The following is a 12,466-nucleotide window of genomic DNA, read 5'->3' as shown; positions in this document are numbered from 1 at the left end:
GTGTCATGCTAAGCGAAATAAGTCAGGCGGACAAGGACAGATACCATATGTTGTCACTCACAGGTCTAACAGGAGAAACCTAACAGGGGACCATGGGAAGGGGAAGGGGGGAAGAATTGGGGGGAGAGAGGGAGGCAAATCATGAGAGACCTTTGAATCCTGAAAACAAACTGAGGGCTGAGAAGGGAGGAGGGAAGGGGAAGGGGGGTGATGGTCATAGAGAGGGGCACTTGTGGGGAAGAGCACTGGGTGTTATATGGAAACCAACTTAGTAATAAACTATTAATAAAAAAAGATATACAAATGCAAAGAAGCATATAAAATATTAAAAAAAAAAAGAAAGAAAGAAAAGAAATACTAGGGTATTCCTCTAACGATTATTTCCAGAAAAACTTTTGGGCGCTTATGTAGCAAGGACCAAGTCAAGCTTAGTTAGTGAAACCTGAAAGAGATGGAAGGAATTCCTTCAGGCTCTTCGAGGGGAGGGGGGCAGCGGGTAAGCCAGGAGAGTGCAGCGTCCAGCTCTGCCCCCTCCCCAGGAGTAGCCCCGCTCCTACTCATTTCATATATTAGGGTTCTGGGCCAGGTTTTGGGTGATCAGAGGGTTTTGCTGTTGGAAAGAGAAAGTCGGACAGTCGCTCTCGTGTGAAGTCCACAGTCCACACGTGAAGAGACTCTGCCATGCAGGGGTGAGTGACTGCAGGCGGGATAGCAGAACTGGCCTCGTCCCATGGAGTCAGGTCCCCATCGGACTGGAGAAATGTTCTTGTTCTCAAACAGAAGGATCAGAGCAGTCAAGAAAAAAAAACAAACAAGGGATTTATTGCTCAGAGAGGTTCTATCCCAACCTTATCCTTGTCGTTAGGAGAGCATCATATGGTAAATAGTTAAATTGGAAATACAGATTTGTTGGTTATACAAAATCGTAATCAGCAATGGAGTAGTTCAGCTGCAAGTTTTCAGGTCCCCAATGTTTTGTTTTGTTTTTTTAAGATGTCTTGGTTTCTGTTGGCCAACATAGCAGTCCTTTCCCACGATTCTCTTCTATGCGGTTGATTCTCTTCTATGCGGTTGAGCGCAGAAGCCTTGAGCTGCAGCGCGTTCCATCAGCCTCCCAGGGCTGCAGTGACCAAGGGCCTCAGACCCGGGAGGCGTAAGCAACAGAGACTTCCTGTCACAGTTCACGAGGCCAAAGTTCAGAAATCAAGATGTCGGCAGGGCCACATTCCCTGTGAGGCCTCTAGGGGAGGAGACTTCTTTGCCTCTTCTGGCTTCCAGTAGCTTCTAACAGCTTCAGGTGTCCCTGGCTTGTGGCAGCATACTCCAGTCCCCAGTCTTTACAGGCCCATCTTCTCTCAGTGTCTGTGTCTAAATTTTCCTTCTTATAAGGACACTGGTTATGTTGGATGAAGGACCCACCCTAGTCCAGTACAAGCTCGTCTTAGCCAAGTGCATCTACAGCAGCCCCGTCAGTGCCCTCACATTCTGAGGGGATGCAATTCAACCTATAACGCACACATTATAAATAAAGAGATCATGCCATATCAGGGATTTACACAATCTTTTTATTTTATATTTTATTTATTTATTTTTTAAGTGTCTATTTGTTTTTGAGAGAGAGAGAGACAGAGCATGACAGAGGAAGGACAGAGAGAGAGGGAGACACAGAATCCAAAGCAGGCTTCAGGCTGTGTGCTGTCAGCACACGGCCCAACGCAGGGCTCAAACTCTCGAACTGTGAGAATATGACCTGGGCCAAAGTCGGACACTCAATTGACTCAGCCACCCAGGCGCCCCTATACGATCTTTTAAAAATATAAGACAGTTTTTTTTTTTAAAAAGCCAGACGCACCGGGTAGAATGGGCGGGGTGGGAGGCGTGGATAAGGACCAAGAGCTGGGGGCAGGACCTAAGACGTGAGTAGATCTGAAGTCTTAGAGATATTCCTTCTTTTTCGTGGAACTTCCTGGTTTGGGTGGTAGATATTTTTGTATAAAGACTGTAGGGAAAATTGCCCTGAGAAAGATAATTGCTTGTCACACTTTTTCTTTTCCATGTAAGTCCTTTCCTTCTCAGTGAGTGTTATTTGAGATAAATAATTCTTAAGAGACAAATCAGACTACAAGTGTATCATAATTCTTGACATGATGGGATATTTAAGGCACATAACAGCTTCTGCTTTTTTTTTTCTTATCTAGATGAAATTTATCGAAACGAGTCTTTTTCTTTGGGAAACTTTTAGTAACTTGCAGTAACCGGGGGTGCCTGCCCGCGCCTGTACACTTAAGCTGTGCTGAATTCTTCTTGGCATTCAACCTAATGAGGTTGTTTGTCAGGCCTGTGTTTAAATCACATGAAATATTCAAATCATGTACAGGGTCCTCTTTTCCTTGTTTGTGAAAGAACCGTGTTCTTTCTCCCTGCTCTGGGTATTTGAATGTTTTATAAAGAATCGGTCAGATGTCCTCAAACCTGTTTTTCACAGCGTCACACAGCAGCCAACGTGTCTGCCTTTGATTCCATAACTGTTGGATGGGGTCGTTTAAACCAGAGGCCACGCACAAGTTGACAACGCTGTTGGCATTTAATGATGTAGTACTTTATTATTTTTCTTTCTTTTTTTTCTTTTCCTCCAGGATTCTTGGGCTCCAGAATTAAAGCTGAAGTTGGAAAAGTTTCTGGCTTTAATTTTTAAAGCCAGTAACACGCCAAAGCTTTTAACATTATACGTATCCTTTTGAAGCAGATGGAGACCCCCTGTGGCCCTGGAGGGGCGCACTGGCTTGGGGTCCCCATGAATAGGCATCATTGATGGTGTTGCTTTCATATTTATGATTGTGTAAAGCATTAGTGGGAGGCCGTGTCAGAGTCCGTAAAGGGAATTACAGGTAGAGGGAACAGCAGGTGCAAAAGCGCTGAGACATTTTATTTGGGAAACGACACAGAATTCAGTATTGCTGGCACAGTAGAGAGAAAGAGACTAGGCGGGGTGGGCGCGGAGATTTGTGGGAGGTCTTATTTTTGGGAGGGGGAGCCTCGGAAGCATTTTAAGCAGGAGCATACCATGCTCATATTTCCATTACAAAAATCACTCCTTTTATTCCTGATTATAAAATTGACTCTAATTTTTATAGAAAATTTGGAGAACACAGAAATGTATTTGTACACATACATATGCCCAGAAGTACGTAATTTTTTAAAAATTTTTTTTATTTAAAAGAAAATTTTTAATGTTTTTTATTTATTTTATTTTATTTAAAAAATTTTTTAAATGTTTATTTATCTTTGAGGGAAACAGAGTGTGAGCGGGAGACGGGCAGAGAGAGTGGGAGACACAGAATCTGAAGCAGGCTGTGGGCTCTGAGCTGTCAGCACAGAGCCCGATGTGGGGCTTGAACCCACGGACCATGACATCATGGCCTGAGCCGAAGTTAGACGCTCAACTGACTGAGCCATCCAGGCACCCTAGTTTTTTAATTTATTTTTGAGAGACAGAGAGAGACAGTACAAGCAGGGGAGGGTCAGAGAGAGAGGGAGACACAGAATCCGAAGACAGGCTCCAGGCTCTGAGCTGTCAGCACAGAGACCGATGTGGAGCTCGAACCCACGGACCACGAGATCATGACCTGAACCGAAGTCGGACGCTTAACCAACTGAGTCACCCAGGCGCCCCAAGGAGTACATAATGTTTAAATGACTATACATAACTGTCATGTGTGTATTTTTAAATATTTTTATCAAATGAAGAGAGCATTTTCCCATTTCATTAAATATTCTTCGAAAACAGGTTGTTTTCTCAAAAGTTTAAACATAGTCACCATATGACCGAGCAGTTCCCCTCCTAGCTACGTACCCAGGGGAGCTGAGAACATATGTCTACACAACAGCAAAGGTTCATAGCAGCGTTACTCCGAACAGCCAAGAAGTGAAGACAGCCCGAATTTCCGTCAGGGGATGAGTGGATACCTATGATGCAGCGTATGTGTACAATGGAATATTATTCAGGCTTGTAAAAGAGTGTAGCGGCCTGGTACACGCTGCAACGTGGATGGGCCTTGAAAACATGCTGAATGAGAGGAGCCACACACGACAGGCTGCCTATTTTACAATTCTGTCTGTAGGAAGGCTCCAGAAAGGGCAAAGCAATAGAGACAGTCGATGAGTGGCTGTCTGGGGCCAGGGAGCGTAGGTAAAATGGGGACGACGCTTGATGGGTACAAGGTTTCTTTTGAGGGGTGGTGAGAATTTTCTAGACTTGATTGCAGCGATGGTCACACAACTCTATGAATAGACTGGAAACCGTTGAAATGTGCACTTGAAATGAGTGAGTTATATGAGTTACGTCTCAGTGAAGCTTTTATCATAAAAACTAAGAAAACCCAAACCAGACAGACCCTTTGCCTGTAGTCGTGTGGCAAGCTGAGATTTGAACTCAGGCAGTCTGGCGCCGGAACCTGTGACCTCAGCTGCGGCGCCCTGCTCCGTCATCCCAGCCGCAGATCCCTGAGGGCGCAGCTGCAGAGTTGAAGGGGCCGAGCGAAAGCAGACGAGTTCAGTTTGCATTTTTAGTAGAATGTTTGGTAGCAGTGGGGACCGGCTTTTAAAGGGGGCCACTTAGGGGGCTACTGGACAGGTTAAGCCTTGCGTGCACACAGCAGTAATTGAGCTGGAGAGAAGCGGATTCACTTGAGAGTGAGCCTCCAAGAGCTGAGGAGGCAATTCCTGTGTCAGCTGTGGAGACAGCAGCGTTAGGAAATGGCCTTGACCTTCCCCAGAATTCTTTCCCACCTTGCGAAGGCCCTCAGCTCGGCCACACAACGTGAAATACCCTGAGTACTTTATCTTCACTGCCTGTTTTCCTCAACTTCTTTCTCATCCCAGAAGGAGAATGGACAGAACAACAAAGGTAAATCGTCTAGATTCACATTTTTTAAAGAACAGTTTCGCCAACTCCAGTTTTGAGCAGTAGACTGGGGACCAAGGTGGCAGAATTCGTGCCTTTGGCAAACAAGGGCTTTAAAAGTCTACATTATTTTTAAATTTAAAAGATGAAAGTCGAAATATTTACAAAGTGCTTTGCAATCACGCTTCTCCGTGATTCGTTGAGGCCCACTTTGCAGGACGCCAGGCCTTAGCTTGGTCTTGTGTATCCGGTGAGTAAGACACGGACGCTGTCCTGAAGGGATGGGGTCACAGCGGCCCGGCCAGCGGACATGGTGCAGCGCGGTGCGGGAGCTTCCACTTTGACCTTGAACTAGTCTAGCGGGGTCTTATTTCCGTAGCGATGGAGCACCCTCATAGAAGCGTTCCCATTGTTTGCATTCAGACTGGGAATTCCAGCCTTAAGGCTTTAGCAGTTTTAGCATAAAGATGGTTTTCCATTATTTGTATAGTTTTTGTTGTTGTTGTTCTTGTTTTACCAGAACTGTCCATTTTTCAGTAAGGTGAGAAAAAGTTTAGTTAATACGAAGTCAGTGGCCACAGTTGTGGCTCTTTGCCTGAGTTTTGTCTTTGATCCTACATTACGAAAAATGCTTAAATTCACGATGGAAAAGGCGGATGAGGAGTTTCCGTCTTTGTGAGTTTGGGTGGCGTCATCCTCAGTCCCCAGCAGGTGGAGTGTTGCCACACGGAACAGCACCTTTGCCCTTCTCACAGCGGGGCAGTTTTGCGGAGGGTCTCAGAACTTCCTGTCATTGTTTTCCCACGTTTTTTTTTTTATAGAGTTAAAGTTAAAAAAAAAAAAAAAGGAGGGGTGAAGTGTTTGTCAATTATTTAGCTCTTTGCTTCCCAAGGAGCTGAGGAGTGATGCATTAGCTCTGACACAAGGAGGGCGGGACAGGCTTCAGAGGAGGAAAGTCTGAGTGCTTCCTTGTGCCTCGTGCAGCCTTGTGTCTCTGCCGTGCAGCTGTCCTGCTCTGCAGCTGTCCTGCTCGGGTGAATGGTTCTGGCCGCTGGGCTGCCCCGCCCCACCCCTGCAGCTCGGAGGGACAGGCCTCACCATCCTTCACGGCGAGGGTGGGGAGGGTCATCGGCCCGGGCCTGAGCACGGAAGAGCTGGGCCACACATATGGCCTTGTGGGGTCAACATGGAATGCTCGAAGGGTCACCAGGCTGTGGCCTGGGAGCTCTCTGATGCTGCTCTGTCCCCAGTAAAGTCACGCCGAGTCTGAGTCCCAGGGCTCTCCTCAGCTCCTCAGGCCTGCTTCCTGAAGGGTTAGTATGGTTCCCAGGCCAGTTTTCTCATGTTCAGAACAGTGGGAATGCTTTTCCCCCCTCCAATGATTATTTATTTTGAGAGAGAGAGAGAGAGAGAGCAGGGGAGGGGCAGAGAGAGAGAAAGAGAGAGAGAATCCCAAGCAGTGTCCCTGCTGTCAGCGTGGAGCCCAACTCAGGGCTTGATCCCATGAACTGTGAGGTAATGACCTGATCTAAAACCAAGAGTCGGACAGGCGACTGACTGAGCCGCCCAAGCAGGTGCCCCAGAACGGGGAATTCTTACATGGTGCTAGGCCTTGGCTCCTGCCCTGCAGCTCCTGGAAACGCACCCTTGCCTGGCAATTTCTGTTTCTGTTACAACGTAGCAGATCGTCTTAGGTTCAGCAGCATAAAACCCCAACTCCCGCTTGGCTCCTCACCTTGCACGACCTGGGAAACTGTGCTCGGCGTTGCTGCCTTGCTGCCTCGTGGGCGCAGATGGGGCCAGGCCGAGCCGTCCCCACGCTTCTCGCCCACGTGCGCCTGGCGGCCAGTGCTGAGGCCCTTGGCCGGACCGCTTCCGTGACCTGGGCTTCCTCGTGGCATGGTGGCTGGCTTCCCAGGTGAATGTCCCCAGAGAGAGCTCGCGGAAGCTGTGTCACCTTTTCTGAACCAGTCTCTCAAGGAACGCAGTGTCGTTTCTGCTGCATTCTGTTCATCAAAAGCGAATTCCTAAGGCTGGCTCACGGTCAAAGGAAGAACGACCTTCTTTCCACCTCTTGATGGGAAGGAGTGTCAGAGACGTGGCCATCATATTTTAAAACCACTACCCCACCTGCATCCTTTGAGTTTCAAAAAATTGCCCTAGTTCTCCAGTAATCCTCGTTCAGGTTCGGTCTTTGGACCCCTGGGCACTGGCGGGGGGAAAGTAGTGGGAAGCCCCCCAATTCCCAAGGCTCAGCCAGCGCTTTCACCCCGACAAACCCCTCAGCTTTGGAGGAGAGCTCTCTGACAGGAACCAGTCACGTCTCGGAAGTGGCCCAGGTTTACAGATAAAGTAAACCTGGGGGGATGGGACGGGGTGGGGGGAGGGCAAAGGGAAGAGCCTGTGTTTTTCTACAGATCTTTCCTTTGGATTTCAGCAAGGAGACCAGGGTGTGTGAGCCTTCTTTTAGGTTTGATTTTAATTGAGTTTTCTGAGGCTAGCCAAGCAGAATGTCCATGGAATTGAGCCTGGCAGGCACAGCGTGGGTCTGGGGCCAAAGAAGCCCCTCAATGCGGTATCGCCTTGGAGATCAGAGGTGAGCACCACAGGGCCCAGGCCCCGTGTCAGGACAGCCCGTTGTCACCACTCTGTCCCCTCCTCCCACAGTTATGGCTACAGTGGCCACAAGGCGCAGACATGCCCCCAATTTATTTGAATTCTAGACTTAGGTGTTGTTTTTCACATTGAGTGGTTGGGCAATATCATTATTCTGTGTATCTTGTAGGAAGGTATCATGAGTAAGCTAAGATTTCCATATGCTTCTGAAGAAGGCAAGGAGAGTGCTTGGATGGGAAAATTTTCTCAAAAGAAATTACATTTTGGGGCACCAGGGTGGCTCAGTCGGTTAAGCCTCCAACTTCAGCTCAGGTCATGATCTCACGTTCATGGGTTTGAGCCCCGTGTCAGACTCTGTGCTGACAGCTCAGAGCCTAGAGCCTGCTTCCGATTCTGTGTCTCCCTCTCTCTCTCTACCCCTCCCCCTCTCATGCTGTCTCTCTCTGTCTCAAAAATAAATAAGGCATTTAAAAAAAATTAAAAAGGAGTTACATTTTAAAATGGTATTTGGAATAAAAACTTAGGTTGGAAATACAGCATATTGTCTTATTATTTTACCTCGCCATCTGTAAAGGTATAGAGGGGCGTCTGGGTGGCTCAGTCAGTTAAGTGTCCGGCTCTTGGTTTTCAGCTCAGGTCATGATCTCCAGGTTCATGGGTGTGAGCCCCTCAGTGGGCTCTGTGCTGGTGGCATGGGTTCTCTCTCTCCCCCCTTCCCTTGCTCCCACATGCTCTCCCAAAATAAATAAATAAACTTAAAAAGGGTCTAGAAATAGTATCTTTTAGCATTTCTGCCATTCATTGATTTGATCTCTTCGGAAAATGAGCAACTGGCTGTTTTTCTAGAGGTTAGAGCCCTAAATGGCATTTTTTAGATGATGACTTACATTCATACATCTACATCATAACTTTCTTTATTCAGTACTTGTGGATTAGCAAAATAGCAAAGAGCTGATTTATATCTGAATACAAAGGAGAAAGGGTGTATCATATTCTAAAGTTAGAGTGATGGATTTTAGATTTTTAGATGTTAGAAAAATAGTTCCATATATTTAAAATATATCATTTTGTCTTGAGCATCAAAGGGATCTCTAAAGTGAAATCTCATCCACTCTTAAACATAAAAAAAGGCAACACACTTAAAGTAGAAATGCTGAGAGGCAGCTTGATGGCTCTGCCGTCACTTTGGTTAACGTATCATTGCTGCTGGAATCATCGGAAAACGTTCTGTGACCTTAACTAACATCCTTTCAATTGTATATATCTCTTTGTTTAAAACTAGGGAGGTGGTTCTTTAGACTTTTGTACACATTATGTCAGTAGTTGTGAAATATGAAAAGACTAGGACAGTTTCATTAATGTAGCCTGGAATTTCTAGTGAGACCCCTCAGCTCCAGGTTGAGCTCTCACATGGTGAGGAATCTTGGCTTGTTTGTCCTTGTCTCGTGACTTTTGAGAAGGAAAGAGGAGTCAAAGCCCTTTCTACTGCTGGGAAGTAACACTGAGACCTTGGAGCCGGGAGCCGAGTAGCTTACAGAAATGGCCAGGTCCTGCTAGTGGCCAGCCAGGGCGTCCTCGGGGTGGCGGCTCTCCAGAGCATGGTGTTTGTGAACTGGTCATGAGTATTTCCGCCCGGCTGCCCACTCCTCTCCTTCCCGTGCCCGTGGGAAGTTAGGTGTCTTCTTCCTCAGGTGACCATGCTTGGAAATTGTCCTCAATCCCAGTTCTGGGCTCCTAAGGCAAAAGTGCCACAAGTAGTTCCTTACATTCAGTTCATTGCACGGTCACTTTCCGAGGATCCGAGGAGAAGAGTTCCTTTGTACGGTCCCCTTTCAAGAAGGACGACTTTGGGAAGGTTTTTGTTTTTGTTTTTGAGAGAGAGCGCACAAGCAAGGGAGAGTGGGAGGAGGCAGAGGGGGAGAGAGAATTTTAAGCCGGCTCTATGCTCAGTGCGGAGCCTGATGTGGGCCTAATCCCACGGCCCTGGGATCACAACCCAAGACGAAATCAAGAGTCAGGTGCCCGGCTGACTGAGCCCAGGCGCCCCAATTTGGGGACTTTTATATGGATGATTTGTGAGGTTATTTGCCCCAGTTAGTGGGTTTTGGGACTTCATCAGCTGCTACTGGGTACCCGATGGGAAAGTTTGCAGATACTCTCATAGTCATTGCCAGGAAGTAGAATTATGACCGTTCGTAGAATTTTTATCATTGGTTTATGTAATTTAGAATTTCATACATATCAGAAACCTTAATGCTGTTTAACATAGGAAGATGGTAGTGACTTCTCTCTTCTCCCTCATAACATTTAAGGAAAAACTTGATAAATGATTTCCATTGATGTTATTCCAAGTTTCAAGCCCTGGATGTAAATGTATGCCAGATGACTTTTTTTTTTTTTTGAGAGAGAGTGAGAGAGAGGGGATGGGCATGAGTGAGCAAAGGGCAGAGAGAGAAGGAGACAGAGAGAATACCACACAGGCTCTGCACTGTCAGCACAGAGCCCAAAGTGAGGCTTGAGTGTGCCTGATGCAGGGCTTGAACTCCTGAACCATGAGATCATGACCTGAGATCCTGACCTGAGCTGAAGTGGGATGCTTAACCGACTGAGACACCCCAATGCCAGATGGCTTTTTAAAGTTATCTTTTAATACTGAGATTTGAAGGATGCTAAATAATAAGAGTAATATCAGTTCATTATTATGTGGTGTTTGCGGTTTTCATAGTTAAAATATTTTACTTCTACACATAATCCTGAAATGTGAAAGCTTTTGAAATACAGTTCACACGTGATCTTCATAGCTGTTTAGGACACAAATAAGAGGAATAGATCACTTAGGACAGTGGGGCTCAAACTGTGACGGGCATCCGAGCCACTTGGGGAGTGGGTTGACAACGCGGTTTCTCAGTCCCCACCCCGTGTCCAGAAACTCGTTCTGAAGGTGAGGCAGGATCATCTTTACTTTTGGATGATTCTGACGTATTTCAAATTTTGCATACTGCTGCTTTAGGTTGTAACCTCTGGCTTTTTTGAGTTATCTACTTGCATAGAAATAGATTTAGAAAATCTTTGACCCCTTCCTAAAATAGCTGCTGCTCACTGATGGCCTCTTGTGAGCCAGAATTGTGCTAGACACTTTGGGTGTATCTGTTCACTTATTCTCACGCTAACTTGTTTTTCGTATGTATGCTTTTTTTTTTAATTGAAGTACAGTTGACATACATGTTGTATTAGTTTCCAGTGTACAGCGTTGTGACTCGACAGTTCTGTGCGTCACTCAGTGCTCGCCAAGAGGAGTGCAGTCCCCACCTGTCACCATACAATGTTCTTACAGTATTATTGACTGTCCTTCCTAGGTAGTACCGTCCTCACAGTAACTCTTCAAGGTCATTAGCATCATTTCCATTTTATAGGTTAAGAAACGAGATCAGAAAAGTTAAGCATCTTGCCCAGGATCATCTAGCAAGAAAGTGGCAGAGTAGGGGCTTGGGCCCAAGTCTTTTTGATTATAAAATCTCTGTGTACTGATGAAATGTGTTCTACAATGATGACTTTAAGTGTTACACGGTGCCTGCTCAGGGAAAGAGTGGGTAATTTGGGTTCGGTGGCATCGTCGTCTCCTTCCATCCAAACTTCGCCTTCTAGGAGGGGGGAGGAGGATGGGGCCAAGGAGAGCTGACACTGAAGGAGATTTGCCATTCCAGCCATGTCCGGGGCGGCTTGGCCATCAAGTGCTGTCCCTGGCGCAGAGCCCCAGAAGAGAACCCTAGAACCTTCCAAGGCTGCCTGCTCTAAGGCCCAGTGGGGTGGTTTGTGCTTTATCCAGCCGGCAGACCAAGCACCCGGACTCTTGCCTAGTTCTGGATTCTAGCCTCCTCAGCATTAGGCAAGTAGCCTACCCTTTACCTAAAATGGAGAGCTGGCCTGCAGACACGAATCACCCCCAGACCACCTCCCGGCGCAAAACCGGGAGAAGATGTAGGTTTGGTTCACCCAGGTTGTGAGCTGGAAGGAATACTGAGTTTGTTTCTTGTACATGGAGAGAGCAACTACAGGAAAGTGCGTGGGGCCCAGACAAGGGACGGGATTGTGGGAGGAAGGCCAGTGACGACTCAGTTGAACGACCGGAGACCAGACACTGAAAATCAGTGGTCACAGAGTATTTTGTAATTAACTGTATCAGGAAATAGAAGTAACATGTTAAACATGGATAACATCAAGTTCATTGTGAGTGCAAAACATTCTAAAAGTAGGCATGATACTGCATTGAGAAGAGTATGATTATTTTTTATTTTTGGGTTTTTGGTTTTTTGTCTGTTGTTTTGCTCTAATATAAATCGTCTTCCTAGAAATGTCGCAGCAGCTCCACCAGCAGCTGATAGAAGCTGAGCGAAGGTCAATGGCGTACCTGAAGCGGTACAATAAGATCCAGGCGGACTACCACAATCTCATCGGGGTCACGGCAGAGCTGGTGGACTCCCTGGAGGCCACGGTCAGTGGCAAGATGGTAAGGAAGATCTGCCTCTGCTCTCCTGTACGTTGGGAGATAACACCATGCTGAGGGCCCAGGCTGTGTTGATAATGGGATTCCTGGTCCCTCCCCGCCAGTGACACCCGCCCTGTGCTGCCCAAAGCCAGCCTCGAAGGAGACCGCGCCGGCGCCCTCACCCATGACTGTGCTGCCCGTGGTGTTTTATCTGTCTTTCCTGGCATCTTTATTTCTCCACCTTATTCTTCACACTGGCAAACAGGAAATCATCTGGCAACAGAAAAAAAAGAATATGGAGTGGCATAAAAATGAGGGGGAAATAGGCTGCTGGTAGAAAAGAAAGCTGCAGATTTTCACATGTTGATTTTCTATCTAGCCTCCTTTCCGAACTCTATTCCTCTGATAGGTTCTGTTGATTGATTCCCCGTATTCTAGACTGACAGTGATACCATCTTCAG

General features: G+C 46.8%; 1 protein-coding gene across 1 annotated transcript in view; it reads left to right on the top strand.

Moving 5' to 3' along the window:
- Positions 1-12,466, top strand: part of ARMC9 (armadillo repeat containing 9) — a 124,438-nt gene that overhangs the window by 18,335 nt on the left and 93,637 nt on the right. The window contains exons 6-8 of the mRNA XM_029932870.1: positions 2,637-2,729; positions 4,882-4,906; positions 11,869-12,026. Coding sequence (XP_029788730.1) covers positions 2,637-2,729; positions 4,882-4,906; positions 11,869-12,026 — 276 coding nt within the window. The remainder of the gene's footprint in view (positions 1-2,636; positions 2,730-4,881; positions 4,907-11,868; positions 12,027-12,466) is intronic.

This window comes from Suricata suricatta, chromosome 3 (genome assembly GCF_006229205.1).
Source record: "Suricata suricatta isolate VVHF042 chromosome 3, meerkat_22Aug2017_6uvM2_HiC, whole genome shotgun sequence".
NCBI lineage: Eukaryota > Metazoa > Chordata > Mammalia > Carnivora > Herpestidae > Suricata > Suricata suricatta.
Note: the sequence above shows the minus strand (reverse complement) of the source record. Positions and strands in the feature narration are given on the sequence as shown.